A 17,323-nucleotide genomic window follows, 5' to 3' on the forward strand; every position below is an offset into this window, starting at 1 on the left:
GGCTACGCTAGCCAGCCGCTTGCGGGTTCTGTGCTACTAATTGGGAGCCGACTGATATGATGTTTAATTTCTAAAAACTAATTTTAGTCTCTTAATTTTAATTTTTTTAATTTCTGAATGAATAAACATATGAATTAAAATATAGATAATCTCTCTATTAATCCGGATATTTAGCTATTAGTAAATGAGACTAAAATTCCAGAACTATGAATTACAGAATTAAGGGCAGTTTGGTTCGTGGCTAACTATGCCACACTTTGTCTAAGGTTAGTCGTTCGAATTGAATAACTAATCTTAGACAGAAAAGTCAGGCAAAGTGTGGCAAGTGAGGCTGCGATCCAAGCCCTTAGTCTATAGAAACTGACGCGCTTCGTGCGATTCCGCTCTTGTTCGCGGAAATCGGCATCCTCCCGGCTACCCCGGGCCGGGAATCGAAAAGGCTGCCGTGTTCTCCACTTCTCCGCCTTACCCTGCTCTCCTGGACCTCCGACGCACCCCAAACACCGCAGAGATGCAGAACCCTAGCGGCCACCACCCCGCGACGGCCGCCCCGACGTCGGCGCCGTCCAAGGGCAAGTCGTCGGCGCCGAACCCTAGCGGCAACCACGCTGCGACGCCGGCGCCATCGGGGACGCCTTCCAAGGGCAAGTCGGCGGCAGCGCAGGCCGCGGCTTTGGGCCACGGTTCCTCCTCCCACCACCACTCTGCCGGCGGTGGCGGTGGTGGCGCTGACGCGTCCGCCACCACCCTCAAGCGCAAGCGCGGCGTCTTCCAGAAAGACCGTAAGGGACGCTTACTCATTACTGGGCAAATTTTTAGCCTTTGTTGTTCTGTCACTTAGGCATTCAATTCAGTTGCTGCTCATCCTCAATTTTATGTGTTATAGTATAATTTTTGTTGACGTTCTTGCAGTGCAACACATGATGTATGGCTTTGGGGATGATCCAAATGTGAGTTTACTGAACAACTTCCTGTTAAATTCCTTAATTTATTCTTTTAAATATATGCTGCGAGCAATAAGCCATTCTATGTAGTTCAGAGCAGTAATTTACATTGCAAGTGATGTTTAAAAGGTGTCTTGTGGTAGTGATGATAATATGCATTGAACCTTTATTTTGCAATGCTTATGTATGATTATTTAAATATCTTCCACGTAAGAGGCAGATGGTTTTTTTCCTTAGAAACAGAAATTGGATTCTTTGCTCATATGTGGTGTTTTTTATTTTGCAGCCACTTCCAGAAACCGTTGCACTTGTGGAAGACATTGTTGTGGAATATGTCACTGACCTGGTAAGCTTATTTTGTGTTTCTATGATTTTGTCTTTTGTGCTATATCTGCTGAGTTGCTATGCGTACTGATTGTAAGGCCATGTGAATGGAAACAAAAAGGCTTTGACCTTGTTTTTAATGGTTCTGAATGTGAAATGTTATTCCTGTTTCAACAATCAATATTTGTTACCTGCTTGAACTGCGTGTTCTGATGTTCTTGAAAGACAAGTTTTGAACCACTGTGTTTGCCATTATTGATAGCTTCGTGATGTTTTAAGATTCTTTTTTGTGGTGTACATATGCAATGTGCCCATTTTTGCACAGTATCTAAAGCTTGTGCTAGTTTGCTAACGTAACTTAACTTGTAGTTTCTCACTGGGTAACTGGGTAACAAGTTTCCACTAATCTATGCTGTGCCCAATGTCCACATTTATCCCGCAAATTTTATCTTTCATCATAAAACTTTGGTAGTTGTTGTTGCTTCTGCATTGTGCTTAAGATTGGAACTTATACTACACATGGATTTGTTCGCCTCAAGCAGTTGAATCAGGGCTTTGTTGAATGATTCAGAACCCTGTTTGACCAACTGCTACAATGAGTTCCTACTGATTACAGAGTTACTCCCTCAGTTCCAAAATAGATGACTTTGTAAAAAAAGGGCGTACCTAGTGCCATAGGCTTCCCGCACTGTGCGGGATCTAGGGAAGGGTATCTTTAATTGCCAAGCCTTACCCGCATAATATGCAGAGGCTGGGGCTCGAACCCAGGACCTTCGGTTACAGACGGTAGCCTCTACCGCTGCACCAGGCCCACCCTTCTAAAATAGATGACTTTGTATGATTCAAATTTTATCCCTAAATACCTGACATTCTCGGTGCATCTTTCTCTTCTCCCAATACACCTTTTTCTTTCCCAACATACATCTCTATCTCTCCTTGTTTTGTGCCACACCTTTTCATTATTCATTAATTCCCGTGTCCAAACCTAAAACGTCAAATATTTTGGGATGGAGGGAGTAAAATATTATTTGTTTCACCTGGGGCCCTCGTTTGGCCATTTTATTACTTGCATTATGTCACATGGAGCCCTGATTTGTCTATTTGATTTTTTTGTAACACACATTATATTTATTCATGCATTACGGAAATTATAGGCGGTTAAGTTAACCCATGAGCCCTTCCCCCATTTCCCATCCATATACATTCCCCACTTTTTACTTTTGAGCAAATTCATGTTCTTCAAAATATACACTGGTGTGCAGTTTCAGGTGAATGTGTGTGTGTGTGGGGGGGGGGGGGGGGGGGGATAACAATTATGTAGTAGATGACCACTGTACAAGTGTTCCTCTGAGTTAGTACATGGATAAAATCACAGGACAGTTTATATATACTGTTATTTGCAGCTTTATCATTCAGTGGATAAATGATGTCCCTTTTCTCAGGTGCACAAGGCGCAGAACGTTGCCTCAAAGAGGGGGAAGCTCCTGACAGAGGATTTTCTTTATCTTATACGCAAGGTGCATTGTCAGATCCCCCACCCAACACACACACATTTGATTCCCTTGCTTATTTGCAGTGCAGCTCACACTTTCGTCTGGTGTTTTAAGGATTTACGGAAACTGCACCGTGCTACTGAACTACTGTCCATGAATGAAGAGCTCAAGCAAGCAAGGAAAGCTTTTGACGTGGATGAAGAGACGCTGGCTACGACTAACATATGATGTCTTCCTAGTCGGAGAATCTGCGTGTTACTGTAACCAGTTGTACAATGCACTGCATGTGTCTGACAATTGTTGGCGTCGACTTGTAACTGTTCCGCTACAGACTTTAGCTATTTTCTTGACAGTTACTGCGTTAATGTCTGTATGCCCTGCTCAGTGAAGAAGTCCGCTGGTTCCACACATTCGCAATGTAAAAATGCACAGGTTTTTTTTTTGCTTGTTTTGAATAGGACAATTCATGAAAATTACTGGTGGAGGAGATATTTGGAAGTAAAATTGCCAGACAATTTACAGATTTACTGATGCATTCATTTTCTAGGTTTGAATCTGAGCAACAGCACTTCGAAAACAAAACATTCATGCTGCTATTGGCATGTTTACCTATGTTCTAGGCAACTATCCCAAGATCTCAACTTGATGGTGGTCAAGTAAAAATGCTCATTAGCTTGGCCTTTTGATCATCAGTTAGGTCTTTGGGGAAAAGACTACCTCGAAAGTACATACAGGCCTCCCTTGTCGTTGCTATGGTACAGTGGCATGCCCTCTCGAACTTTCTAACTTGTGGTTTCGTGACCACCTGAAATTTTATGTCAATGAGCGAAGTTTATGTATTGCACATTTGCATTTTAACACAAGATAATTTCTTGCAGGGTATAAAACTGAAAATTACTTCCAATTTACCTCGGTTTCGATTTCCACGGCATGGTGTCAAGGTTCTTATGTTCTTTTCAAATCCAACAAGAACTTCTGGCTGCAAGAGAAATGAAAGCTGGGTTTACAACAGATCTAATGTAAGAGTAAGAGCACGAAAAAACTGATTTGGTCCTCTGAGTCCAATCAAACCTTCGACCAAAGTCCGATCTGTATAATTAGTAATTTCTGCCTAGGTAGCACAGTTAACGAGGAAACAAGATTGAGTGAACAGTACCACTGAGATTTCACTGTTCTAAGTAGGCTGTTGCTTTTTATTCTGAAGCGGTCATGCCGTGCTGTCCAAATTTAAACTGCCCAAACAAATGAATTTGTCATTTAGCAAGTTCATCATTCCTTACCGTAGTATGTATAAAAAAGTACGAACATAAAGTTGATAATAGTCGGTTGCCCGCGCGTTGCGACGGCTTACAACAATACCCACATAAACTATTCATAAAAAAATTGAAGATTTTTTATTGATTGTCTCCACTCTTTGTATAATATTTTTTTGATTTGGCTAACTGATGTTATTATTTACTCCATACAATATGTCTTTGTTGGCGTTTCGACCCGGGGGGTCTCTGGTGTTAGGATTTATGGGCTTGGCCCAGTTAAGAAATTCTAATACATCCCAGGAAAATCTCAAAAGCCCATACAAGTGGATGGCTAGGGAATTGGTGGAACCAATAGCACCATATTGCTAGTTCTAGTGGAGTAGAGCTAGCTTAAATATGGAAGCCACACTCACTCACCAAGTCATGGATGAGAGGAGAGAGTGTGGAGAGCCACACGCGCGCGTGCTCGCTCGCCTCGCCTGGCTGGAGCGAAGGGCGCGGGCGCGGGCGCACGACATGCGCGTGAGTGGTCCGCCGAAATCCGGCCCCTCGCCTTGCGGGGGCGCGGCTTCCTTTTGCCGTTTGATTTTTTGGTACTTACTCACCTGTTGCTAGAATGACCACTATTCGAGTACTACTTTCTTTGGCTGCCTCGTATGGTCTCCTTGTTCATCAGATGGATGTAAAGACAGCTTTTCTTAATGGAGAGCTGGACGAGGAAATCTATATGGAACAACCTAATGGATTTGTAGTAAAGGGTCAAGAAAGCAAGGTGTGCAAGTTACTGAAATCTTTGTATGGTCTGAAGCAAGCACCAAAGCAGTGACATGAGAAGTTTGACACGACTCTAACGTCTGCAGGCTTTGCCATTAATGAGGCAGATAGGTGTGTATATTATCGCTGTGGTGGGGGCGAAGGAGTTATATTGTGCTTATATGTTGATGATATATTGATATTTGGCACAAACATTGATGTGATCAATGAAGTCAAGTCTTTTCTATCAAAGAGTTTTGATATGAAAGATTTGGGAGAAGCTGATGTGATTCTAAACATCAAGCTGATTAAGGCAGATGGTGGGATTACTCTCTCGCAATCTCACTATGTTGAAAAGGTTTTGAAGTGATTTGGCTTCTCTGAGTGCAAACCTTCTCCAACACCTTATGATCCCAGTGTGACACTACGAAAGAACAAGAGAATTGGTTTAGACCAATTGAGATACTCTCAGATTGTCGGTTCACTCATGTATCTTGCTGGTGCAACAAGGCCCAATATCTCGTTTGCTGTGAGCAAATTGAGTAGGTTCATGTCAAACCCCGGGACTGATCATTGGCATGCACTTGAGCGGGTTATGCGCTACCTGCAAGGTACAATGAGTTATGGAATTCACTATTCTGGTCAGCATGCAATACTTGAAGGATATAGTGATTCGAACTGGATATCTGATGCAGACGAGCTTTATGCCACCAGTGGTTATGTCTTTACTATTGGTGGAGGTGCGGTATCATGGAGGTCTTGCAAGCAGACCATTTTGACGAGGTCAACCATGGAAGCCGAGCTAGCTGCACTTGACACAGCAACCGTTGAGGCAGAATGGTTGCATGAACTCTTGATGGACTTGCCGGTGGTTGAGAAACCAATACCAGCTATCCTTATGAACTGTGACAATCAGACAGTGATTGCTAAAGTGACGAGTTCTAAGGATAATGGAAAGTCATCAAGACATGTCAAAAGACGTTTGAAGTCTGTCAGAAAGTTGAGAAACTCCGGAGTTATAAGTGTGACTTATATTTCAACAGATAAAAATCTGGCAGATCCTTTTACCAAGGGACTACCACGTAATGTGATAGAAATCGCATCGAGAGAGATGGGTATGAGACCCGAATAAAGTTGCCATGGTGGAAACCCAGTCTATGTGATCGGAGATCCCGTGAATTAGGTCCTGGGAAGAACAAGCCATTGGTGAACTGAGGAGAGTAACCTTTGACCCTCTCTAAGTAAAGATGCAATACTCTCAAATGCTGTAAGGCAGGTTGGCTTTGTGCCTTAATGTGTTCTGTTGGCTTGTATTAGCGAAGATGTTGTCCTGCAGAACATTCTTTGAAAGAACACACCTATATGAGTTAGACTGTCTAACGTCGCAGTCTATGAGATTTGGGTGATCTCTAGTAAACTCATGAAGAGATCTTGGAGTACGACGTATATGCTCCACCCGAGAAGGGGACTACTGGTAGCCAAGTACTGGTCATGACTTCAAGTGAAACCCATTCACGCAAAACTTGCAATTCAAGGCATAGTCCGTTGTCCAAGTTGTGGGTTGGTGTAGCTTGGAGTTCTAGGCGGAAGTTCAACTTAACAGTCTCTGCTGAAAAACTAGTATATTAAACAGTAGTGAACAGTGGCGAAAATTGCAGATGGACATTTGAGATCTGGTGGGGGATTGTTAGGATTTATGGGCTTGACCCAGTTAAGAAATTCTAATAAATCCCAGGAAAATCTCAAAAGCCCATACAAGTGGATGGCTAGGGAATTGGTGGAACCAATAGCACCATATTGCTAGTTCTAGTGGAGTAGAGCTAGCTTAAATATGGAAGCCACACTCACTCACCAAGTCATGGATGAGAGGAGAGAGTGTGGAGAGCCACACGCGCGCGCGCTCGCTCGCCTCGCCGGGCCGGGCCGGGGCGGGGCGGGGCGAAGGGCGCGGGCGCACGACATGCGCGTGAATGGTCCGCCGAAATCCGGCCCCTCGCCTTGCGGGGGCGTGGCTTCCTTTTGCCGTTTGATTTTTTGGTTACTTGGCTGTTACGCTTATCCTAAACGATCGCTATAAAATCTCAACTTATTGCGAGATTTTCGTGGGCGGATAAGCTCGGGGGTCGCAGACTCGGCCCTATAAAAGGAGCCTGGCAGCCAGCCTCCAGATCATCCCTGTTTAGCTTTCGCCTCTCTTCATAGTTGAGCCGCCTTTTAGTTTCCTTCGTCCCGACCGCAGAGGTGCATCTGCGATCAGGAGAGCAGGTCTCCGAAACCCTTCGTCTTCTAGATCCTGCACCGGGAGAGGGCGAATAAGGTTTTTGGGAAGCGTCTTCACGCGACCGCTCGTGATCTTCTGACCTCGTCGACCCTGCTGATTCGGTACTTCGACATCGTCGACCCTGCTGATTCCGGCGCGCGCCATCTATCAGTAAGTCTAATCAGTACGCATCATCTGATTTGGCTTTTATTTCAATTCTTCTGATTTGGTCATGATTTATATTCGGAATTTAATTTGGAATTTGTCTAATTATTCAACATCTGGACCAACGAGTAAATTTGTCGTTGCGTGTCCCAGCCCAGATGGGTTGGCGCGAGATAGAACACAAGGGGGGAAAACGCGGCTCGTGTTATCCTGCGCCAGGGGGATGCACTCGTAGTAGGGTTACAAGCGCTCGCGAGGGAGAGAGCGTGAGTCTGTTCGTCAGTCCGTTCTCCCGCGCGACCCTCCCGCATGGAGGCCCTCGACCTTCCTTTTATAGATGCAAGGAGAGGGTCCAGGTGTACAATGGGGGGTGTAGCTAGGCGCTAACGTGTCCGGCAGAGAGGTGCTGGAGCCCTGTGTACATGCCAACGTGGCTGTCGGAGAAGTGCTTGAGCCCCGCGTAGGCGATAACGTGGCCGTCGGAGAAGTGCTTTAGCCCTGCGTAGGCGACAACGTGGCCATCGGAGAAGTGCTTGAGCCCTGTAGAAGTACAGCTGTTGGTGCTGCTGGGATCTTGCTGACGTTTCCTTGCTTCCGTAGGGGGCTGAGAACCGCCGTCGTCATGGACGCACGCGGGGAGCCATCATTACTCGTTACCGGGGCGAGCCAGATGGGACGCCGGTCTTGTTCCCCGTAGCCTGAGCTAGCTAGGGGTAGGGTAATGATGTATCCCCCATGGCGCGGTCGGTCCGAGCCCAAGGTTGGGCGAGGCGGAGACTTCTCCCGAGGCCGAGCCCTGCGGTCGGGCGAGGCGGAGACCACCTTCCGAGGCCGAGGTTGAGGCCGAGCCCTGGGGTCGGGCGAGGCGGAGACCACCTTCCGAGGCCGAGGTTGAGGCCGAGCCCTAGGGTCGGGCGAGGCGGAGCTTCCTGTTGCGCCTGAGGCTGAACTTGGCTGTTGTCAGCCTCATCCTGGTGGGTGGCACAGCAGTCAGAGCGGAGCGAGCGGCGCTGTTTTCCTGTCAGGTCGGTCAGTGAAAGGGTGAAGTGACTGCGGTCACTTCGACCTTGCCGACTGAGGCACGCGTGTCAGGATAAGGTGTCAGGCGATCCTTGCACTAAATGCGCCTGCGATACGGTCGGTTGGAGAGGTGATTTGGCCAAGGTTGCTTCTCGACGAAGCCTGCTCGAGTTGGGCCTCGGGTGTGCCGAGGGTGCGCCCACTGCCTGAGGAGGCCCTCGGGCGAGACGTAACTTCGTCCGGGGCTACAGTTCCCGCCCGAGGCTGGGCTCGGGTGAGGCGAGATCGCGCCCCTTGGGTAGACGAAGCCTTGACCTGAACTGCGCCCATCAGTCTCTGCAGCTTGTACTGATGGTGGTTACCAGCCGTGTTTAGGAGTGTTGGGGGTACCCCTAATTACGGTACCCGACAGTCTTGGTACAACACGGCTAATAAGGTGAGTGATTTGAAAAGGGTTCACAACGACTGACTGAATGAACAGAAATTATAAAATGACATAATTCCATCATATAGAGACCAAATAAGACAAAGTTTGTGAGCTCAGGTTTCTAAAATAAGTCCCATGAAGTCAAATTTATAAAAAAATAGATCAAAATTTGGAGTGATTGCTAAAGTCAAGCGTCAATTAAAACTGGATGCGCTCCATATAAATTATGCTACTTCGTAGTAATTACTAATGTTTAAAACCAACAAATAACCTTTCATTTTGCTGTTAGTGTGACAAATCATTGTTGCTCCATCCAATTCAGCAACCTCAAACACTATGTAGTCCATTGCGCCAATGTGGTCTCAGAAACGACCTAATATTTGCAAGAGCCAAGAACGTAGTGCCGTGCTTGGGCTATAGCCTCGGCCCATAGTGCTGGCCCGGCCCGACACGATTATTTTTTTATTTTACAAAAAACGTATATACCTATATACAATTTATATTCAATATTAAAAACATATTAGCATGATGTTTTACTTGTTAGACAACTTCACCCAGTGTCTCCCGTCCTTCTTCCATCAGGACATGGGTTTGCGACGGCTTACAACAATACCCACGTAAACTATCCACAAAAAAATCTCGATATTTTTTTATTGATTGTCTCTGCTCTTCGTATAATATTTTTTGATTTGGCTAACTGATGTTATTGTTTACTCCATCCAATATGTCTTGGTACAACACGACCAATGAAGTGAGCGATTAGAAGAGAGCTCACAACGTCTGAATAAACGAATATAGATTATAGAATGACATAATTCCACCATATAGAGACCAAATAAGAGAAAGTTTGCGAGCTCAAGTTTCTAAAATAAGTCACATGAACTCAAACTTATAAAAAAGATAGATGAAAATATGGAGTGGTTGCTAAAGTCAGTCATCAATAAAAACTGGATGCGCTCCATATAAATATGCTACTTCGTGGCAATTACTAACGTTTAAAACCAACAAATAACCTTTTATTTTACTGTTAGTGTGGCAAATCATTGTTGCTCCATCCAATTCAGCAACCTCAAACACCATGGAGTTTATTGCGCCAATGTGGTCTCAGAAACGACATAATGCTTGCAGAACCAAGAACGTTGTGTCGTGCTTGGGTTGTAGCCTCGGCCCGTAGTGTTGGTCCGTCCCAACACGATTATATATTTTTTATTTTACAAAAAAACATATATACATATATATAATTTATATTCAATATTAAAAATATTTGAGCATGATGTTATACTGGTTAGACAACTTTACCTAGTGTTTCCCGCTCTTCTTCCATCAGGGCATGGGTTCGAATCCCACCTCCTGCACCGTTTTTTAACATTTTACGCTGATTTAATCAAATGGGCCGATGGGCTAACGGGCTGGCCCGGCACAGTCAGCAGGCTGACATGACGTGCCTAGGCCAGAGTTGTGGCCCGCGCGCGTCTAGCCTCCCAACAGTCTAACGGGCTGGCCCGACACAGTCAGCAGGCCGACATGACGTGCCTGGGCTAGAGTTGTGGCCCGCGCGCGTCTGGCCCATGCCAGGTCGCCGTTTGGCCATGTATAGGCGTGCAACGGATTAATTTGAAATATCTGTGAGGGGTTATTTATAAAAATATGACGCGGGACGACCGTTGAAACTAGTGCTTTAAGTATAGTATAGATATGTCCTTGTGATTTGAGTTTGTGAATTGTTAATGAAGTAACATTTCAGTTGAGTCGGGTTGACTAATTGTGGCGTGGGTATATGCAATATGTCTTTTGGCTTGTGATGTGTAAATGTGAAGTCTGGAAGTGGTGGTCAACGACGAAGAAGATTATACGGATCTTGCTAATGGACCAGGAGCGATTAAGGACAAACGCTAGAACTTGACTAGGGGACTGGAGAAACATGTGACTAGTTGTAGCGGCTGACTGTAACACCCGAAATCCTGTGCTGAGAATTATAAATGTTTCTCTAAGAGATTTGAGATAAAATGATTTCTAATAAAGATTTCCATCTCTATAAAATATAATAATAGGCAAGAATGTGGTATTCAAAGCATAGATCTAAAACTTAAAGCTAGAAGTTGGAGCAGCAAATAAGGGAGAGACTTTCAAACTAATTATTATTTCTTTTAATCAAAACCATCCTTAAAAATAATTGAACTAAAATAATTCATGAGAAAGATTATATATTAACATAGCGTAAGTAAATATAACTAAAGAGGATTATTTATCTTAAGTGTGCATTCAAAGATAATATTTCCTTAAAAGAAGTAATATGTATATAATCCATCATTAAAGCATTTATCTAAATGGATACAAATAAATAAAAGAAATAAGTAAAATTATGCATCATGCTTGACCTTTGGGTGTGAATTCTTGTATTCAAAACTGAATCTAAAATTGAATTATGAAAATTGAAAACTAAAATCAGAAAAGATCAAAAGAAAGGAGAAAATAATAGGGGAATAACTTGTTCATGGACCTGGAATGCTCTCCTCGGCCCATTTATACTTGCCAGCCGGCCCATCTGGTCCTTTTTCTTTCTCCGAATGGGCCAAAACCCTTCTCTGACCGCGCGGCCCATGGCGCCTACAATCACTGTTCGTGTGGCTTACCAGTGGGGCCCACCGAACAGAACCGTCTTCCTGCTCGGTTTGTTGCACCTGAATCCGATGGATCCGCCTAGGATTTCGGCCACGCCCCACCTCATCTCCATCAGACCCCCTTCCGTGGCTAGGCATAAAATCATGGCCCAAGCGCCCCTTGTCCATACCACAGAAACCTAGGCAAGCAAACTTTTAGCACGAGGGGTCATCGAGACTACTCCAATTCCTCGCCGGCGTTCAGAGCACTAGGACGATACGCAGTTACTCCGTGGGCAGAGCGCATCAGGGAGCACCACCAGGGTAGGGCGGAAACCTGCGCTGTGTCCAATCGGTGGTGGGGCGGTCGGTGGTGGCGCAATCGCTTGCCGGGGCCAGAATGTGGCTGCTAACCCACGTGGCGGCGTGGGTGGCCCTGCTCCTGCCTTCATCATTAGTGAGAGATTGCTTTACAAATTCAGTTTCGCTTTCTATACGCATAGAGCCTGGCTAGCACTGATTTGGAACACCGGCGTCTCGGGTCGCTAGTTCATCGGAGAGCACCGCTGTGTGCGCTCTAGCCACCGTCGTTGCTTGGGCAGGGATGGAAGATGTAGGTCCAGCGTTGGATCTGTGGCCAAGGGTTGAGATTACATGGCCGGATAACCGTTCACTACCTGCAATCTGGACCGTGGATCCATGATCGGTTGGTTGTGCGAAGACCTCTGCTGTTTAGAATCCGATCCGTTGATGGTAGATCCAAGAGCCTAGATGTCGTACTGGTTCGGATGCTGTCACACCCGAGTTTCGGGGGCACCAAGACCCGGGCGTGAAAAAAACACCAGGTGTGCTAGGACCAAGTCTCACACATATGATGAATAATGGTATAGAAACGAATGTCACATCTTTACTATATAATAGGAGTTCTGTACTAAATAAATAATTACATCATAAGGAGACAACGATCCAGCAACCCAAAGTTGACTCGGAGACGACGACCTAGACCACTCACGAACTCATCATAGCATCCTCCATGTGCCTCATCCTGCGGTACATGTTCTTGACCTGTGGGAGGGTGTGGAACAGCAAGAGTGAGCTCACATACGTTCATCGCTCAACAAATTGTGGGGAATAATGTGCATGAACTCGGCAAAGGTGGGAGCTCATGTGAAGTGTAAGGCTTACCAAAGAAGATGGTTAAAGCTGAACATTGCTTTTAAAGTTGGTCAAAATTTTATTAGCAATTACTAAGTATAAGTAGATACCAACCCAATTAAGTAGTAGAACAAAATAATAAGTAATCCCAATGTGATGCAAATGACAAATTGAATTTAATTCCATAAATTAATCATGTGAGTGTCCAAGCTGCTCATAACCGTGAGCACGACTAGTATACTAGTTTTACACTCTGTAGAGGTTGCACATCTTTACCCACAAGTCATGTTACCCATCTGCCAAGGGATCGTGACTTCCCATACACCTCTACCGAGGAGGCGAGGTAGGGTAACACTACGAGGCCTTTACAAAGTTCCACTAGCTTCAGAAAACCCACTACAGTTTCTAGAAAGCTCCAATGCAGGGACCCCTCGCCTGACCGCCATCGGAGCAAAATCAACCTAAGAGCCTCCCTACACTGACCACTCCCCTACAGCCCTTGCCCCTTTCGGGGTAGGGTAGTCCTCCACTAGCTTTCCTAATTAGTCAACCAAGGGCGTCCCATACCACCCTTGTGGTAGCACTGTTTTCCCGGGTGGTTCTCCATGTTCCAATTAACATAATGATCTTATCATGAACAATGAATAACAAACTGATAATAAAAGTATGATCATGAATAATATATATCTCTATACCCAAAACCACATAAAAGCAATATAAGGTACTACCCAAAAATTCAGTGGTAAACAAGGTATAAAGATAGCCAAACTAGGGTAACCTATTGGGTCCCATCAAAATTAACCTATGCAGATCATTATGATTAATAAGAACATGATTGGCTAAAAAGAAGTGATCAAGGGACTTGAGATTCCAGGTACCAATTTCCTCTTAAAGTGACTCGTAACCTCGCTCTAGTCGTATCAATACAAACAAACATGGTATAGGCAAAATTAACATCACACCAAACATAAGAATAAACTGCATAATAATAAACTACATGTTGCTTCGAGATCGTGGGAACAAGAATCACTAAATTCAGAGTTACAGTTAAGGAGTTATGATTTATGGAAGATAAATGTGATTTAAATGTTAAACTATATTATAAATTGGTTAATGTACATCATATGAGGAAATATACTCCAAATAGTTAAGTAAACTTTAATCCAGATTATAACATGTTTAGAAATCATATTATAGTCAAATCACTATCATGGTCTAGTTTAACTTTGGTTAAAAGGTATAATATACTAAACATAGGCTAACAAATATCTAATTATAAAATATGTTCTATGGTACAATTAATGTTGCCACTATGTAGACAATATTTTTATGAAGCTAACGCAATTTGAATGGATCAAATCGGAGTTAGAACAAAGAAATTATAAATTTCTGAAGTTATTTAGTACTTATAATAGAGTAATTCAAGTGAATAATTTTAAATTAAGTTTCATGGCTAAACAAAGGTACTAGGTGATAAACAATATTAATGCAACAGGAACGAATCAATTTGGAGTTAAAACGGATGAGATATCGACTAAACAATATTCTAGGTTATTTAGAATTAATTTTATACCTAAAAATGACTTCTAGGGGTTTATATGCAAAGTCTCCATTTAAATCTATTTTCTTTTCATTGAAAATGGATGGCGGGTTCTATTCTAAAGGAAGGTGGGGTTTTTTTTGCAAAACCGACGCACCGAAAGGGTATCCACGAATTCTGGCCGCACGATCAAAATCTGATGGCCTGCAATAGATCACGAACTAGTACGTGGCAGTCGCTACCAGATCAGGATCCGACGGCCCAAATTTTATAAGGTCTGCATGCCATCCTACACGATGATACAACGATCGACGGCCATGATTACCAGTGACGAAGGGTTACGCAGTCGTCTAATCCACACCGTAGGTGACTGATCCCACGACCGAACACCATCTTCCTCACGCGCACACAACGCGATAGAGCACTCTCCCCCATGGCGGCGCATATGACCGGTGACCAGTGCGACGCCCAGAGCCCCAACTGGTACCCTGAATGGTTCTACGCACATCTAGAGACAAAGGTGAAACTGTGGAAGCAATTCTTAGGTGCTTAACGCTCAATTAATCCTTGCGCGAGACTTCAACTGCCCCCGGCGAACCTCTTCACTACCCATCACAAGCAATACGCCGGTGAACTAGGGAGACCATCACGGCGGCCCCCAATTCCCCCGCCCCCCGCCTACGGGTACTGCTCCTAGATGTTTGATGGTCGGTACAGAGCGGCTACGGGGGTCCCCATAAATACCCCGCAACGATGAGATGAGCATGCACAGATCGGATCAAGTAGGAGAACCCGCCCGATTCGCGCGTTCGGTTCAACAAACTTCAATCTGTTGGTAGGAGATCGAGCTGATAGGCGTGACCCACCCGGTCGGATCGGTCTTCAATTGAAGACACAACTGACTAGAGCGGCCCACATGTCGGCCACCCACAACAACCGGCGCAGCCAGCGAGGAGGTTGACACAGCGGGCCCCACATGTTGGTGACCCAGACATGGATCGCGGGCCATGCAGGTGCGGGGTGAGGTGGGCCGGCTGGCCAAAGGGAAAGAAGGGAGTTGGACCGCGATGAGGAAAAATCGGCCCATGCGCATGTGATTCATTTTCTCCTTTTTCTTTATTTTCTTTTATGTTTTCTAGATTCTCTTCATATTATTTATAAATTCAAATCTAGTTTCAAAATTTCAAACTTAAAGTGATTATACAAACCAAAAGAGTTCAGCATGAATGTAAGGTATGCATTATTTTTATTTAGGCAATCATGTTAAATATGCAATGCGCACCAAAGAAAATAAATCAAAATTTGAAAACCTTTCTTTTTGTTATTTCCAGTTTATTTCTAAATTCAAAGATTTGAACAAAGTTTTATTTTCTGGTTTGAACTTTCAAATTCCTAAATATCAAACACAACTTTATTGAGGATATATTTTCTGCTATTTGCATTAATACTATTTTTCTTGCTATAGTGTGTATCATTTCCCTTCTCTTTTCTTTTCTATTTTCCATTCATACTTTCCAAACTTAAACTTGTTTTCACAATTTTGAGTACAAATACAGAAATACAAGAACCTCAGCATTAGATGCCTATTTCCGTATTTATTTATTTGTTATTTGACTACCTTAATTCCTATTAATTGAATTATGCACAAAGAAAGAAAACTAGATAGTCTCTAAGGGTTCCATAATCCTAAAACCCTAAATCATAATATTTATTTATTTATATCTTTATTTTTTTCTGATACAAATTTTGGGCTTTACAAATGCTACCCCCTTAATAGAAATATCGTCCTCGAGATTCGAAAGAAAAGGGATACAGAAGGATTGGTTTGTAGTTCAACTTTTAGTCTATAATTGGTTCTAAAAATCTAGAGTCTCATTTTTTAGTCTATAGTGGGTGATTAAGAGCATAGGTACATTATAATCATGTGTCTTGCTATTAGCAAAGAAAGTTGAGGTAGGAAAGATCAAGGCAAGTACAAGAAAGATTTTGGCAAGGGAAGACTCCATCATGAGTAGTGGGTCTTGATTCATCTGATGATCTAGCTTGGTCTTTGAGGACTTGAGTTGGTGCTTATCCTTCCTTGGTGAGGTTGACCTCTCTTCTCCGGTCTAGGTCTCATTGATTCGAGGTTAGTGTATATCATCGGGGTTGGGGAATATGGGTGAGATGGACTACATGATGTAGGTCAAAAGTTTGTTTGATGTTAGGTGGGGGTTGATAGATTATGCAATCCATTATGACTCTACTAGTTGAGTTAGATCTTCTGCTCATGGTGGAGTTGGTCTAATGTACCAAGTTAAGTTAACACCTGGCTAGTAGGGTCTAATCTCTTCTACCAGTATCACTAATCTGTTTAAGTAGAACACATTAGATTAGTTTAGTAGATGGCTATGAGTTAAATGAGATTAGTCAGAATCTGGTTTGGTTGTTTTGCTTCTGAATGGTTTGGATAGGTTATGTAACCTATTATGTAGGTCAAGTTGTTGGGTATGGCCGAGTTGATCTAAGTCACCAATTTAGGCGTAAGTGGATTAGGAGTATGGCCTTATCTTTTGTACCCGCATTAAGTAACTCACTCTAGATTAGATCATAATAGATTAAATAGAATCTAGATTAGGTTGGTATGACTAGATTAAGTTAGATAGATCTACCAGGGTAGAATATATATTATTAGGATATGTTAGAATCTTTTGAGATGGGATGGATTATACGGTGAAGGTAAGTCAGATTCTCTGTTAGGTTAAAACAAATGGTTATGCAACTATCAGATGGTTAAGGTAGTTGCATAAGGTCAGGTAGTTGTATATGGTAAAGTTGGTCTAGGGCACCAATTTTAGGTTAGATTGGTATAACTAGATTAGACTACATAGAATCTCATTAATTTTAATTAGATCATGGTTGTTACACTAGGATGAGATAAGTATAGGGTGTAGGATAAGATGAGGTAAGGTAGAATCTTTTCAAGATAGGATGGTCTACAATATAGATCAATTTATTTACTTTATTTGCTTTTTTACATATTTTTTTGTATACCCTTATGCATATGTAGATGTAATTGTGGATATTACTCCACAACTCATCACACTCAATCAAAAATCCAAATCAGACAAGTATCATAAGAACAAACATTGAAGCACATAGATACCTAAAAAATAGTTTTGTTTTTGTTCCTGTGAGTAGGTCTCCTATTCCTAAAGGTCATTTTAGGTACATGATTTCAAAGTGTGAAATCCACATTTGTCTTTAGAAGGAAAAGGTAAGAGTATTCAGAGTAGAGCGGGAATAGATGAGAAAAGATTAAGAAAAGTTTAGAAAGAATTAGAGTAGTAAAGGTAAGTATGTAAGGGTTGTCCAGTTCTATCTAGGTTTCATCCTGCAGTCAACAT

General features: G+C 43.3%; 1 protein-coding gene across 1 annotated transcript; it reads left to right on the top strand.

Moving 5' to 3' along the window:
• Positions 1 to 386: 386 nt before the first annotated feature.
• LOC100282526 (uncharacterized) lies at positions 387 to 3,170 on the top strand. The gene is made up of 5 exons (NM_001155434.2): positions 387 to 782; positions 913 to 950; positions 1,231 to 1,290; positions 2,711 to 2,785; positions 2,876 to 3,170. The coding sequence occupies exons 1-5, from the start codon at positions 512 to 514 to the stop codon at positions 2,987 to 2,989; spliced, it is 558 nt and encodes a 185-aa protein (NP_001148906.2). The 5' UTR covers positions 387 to 511; the 3' UTR covers positions 2,990 to 3,170.
• Positions 3,171 to 17,323: the final 14,153 nt, after the last annotated feature.

Source organism: Zea mays, chromosome 3 (genome assembly GCF_902167145.1).
Source record: "Zea mays cultivar B73 chromosome 3, Zm-B73-REFERENCE-NAM-5.0, whole genome shotgun sequence".
In the NCBI taxonomy this organism is placed as follows: Eukaryota; Viridiplantae; Streptophyta; class Magnoliopsida; order Poales; family Poaceae; genus Zea; species Zea mays.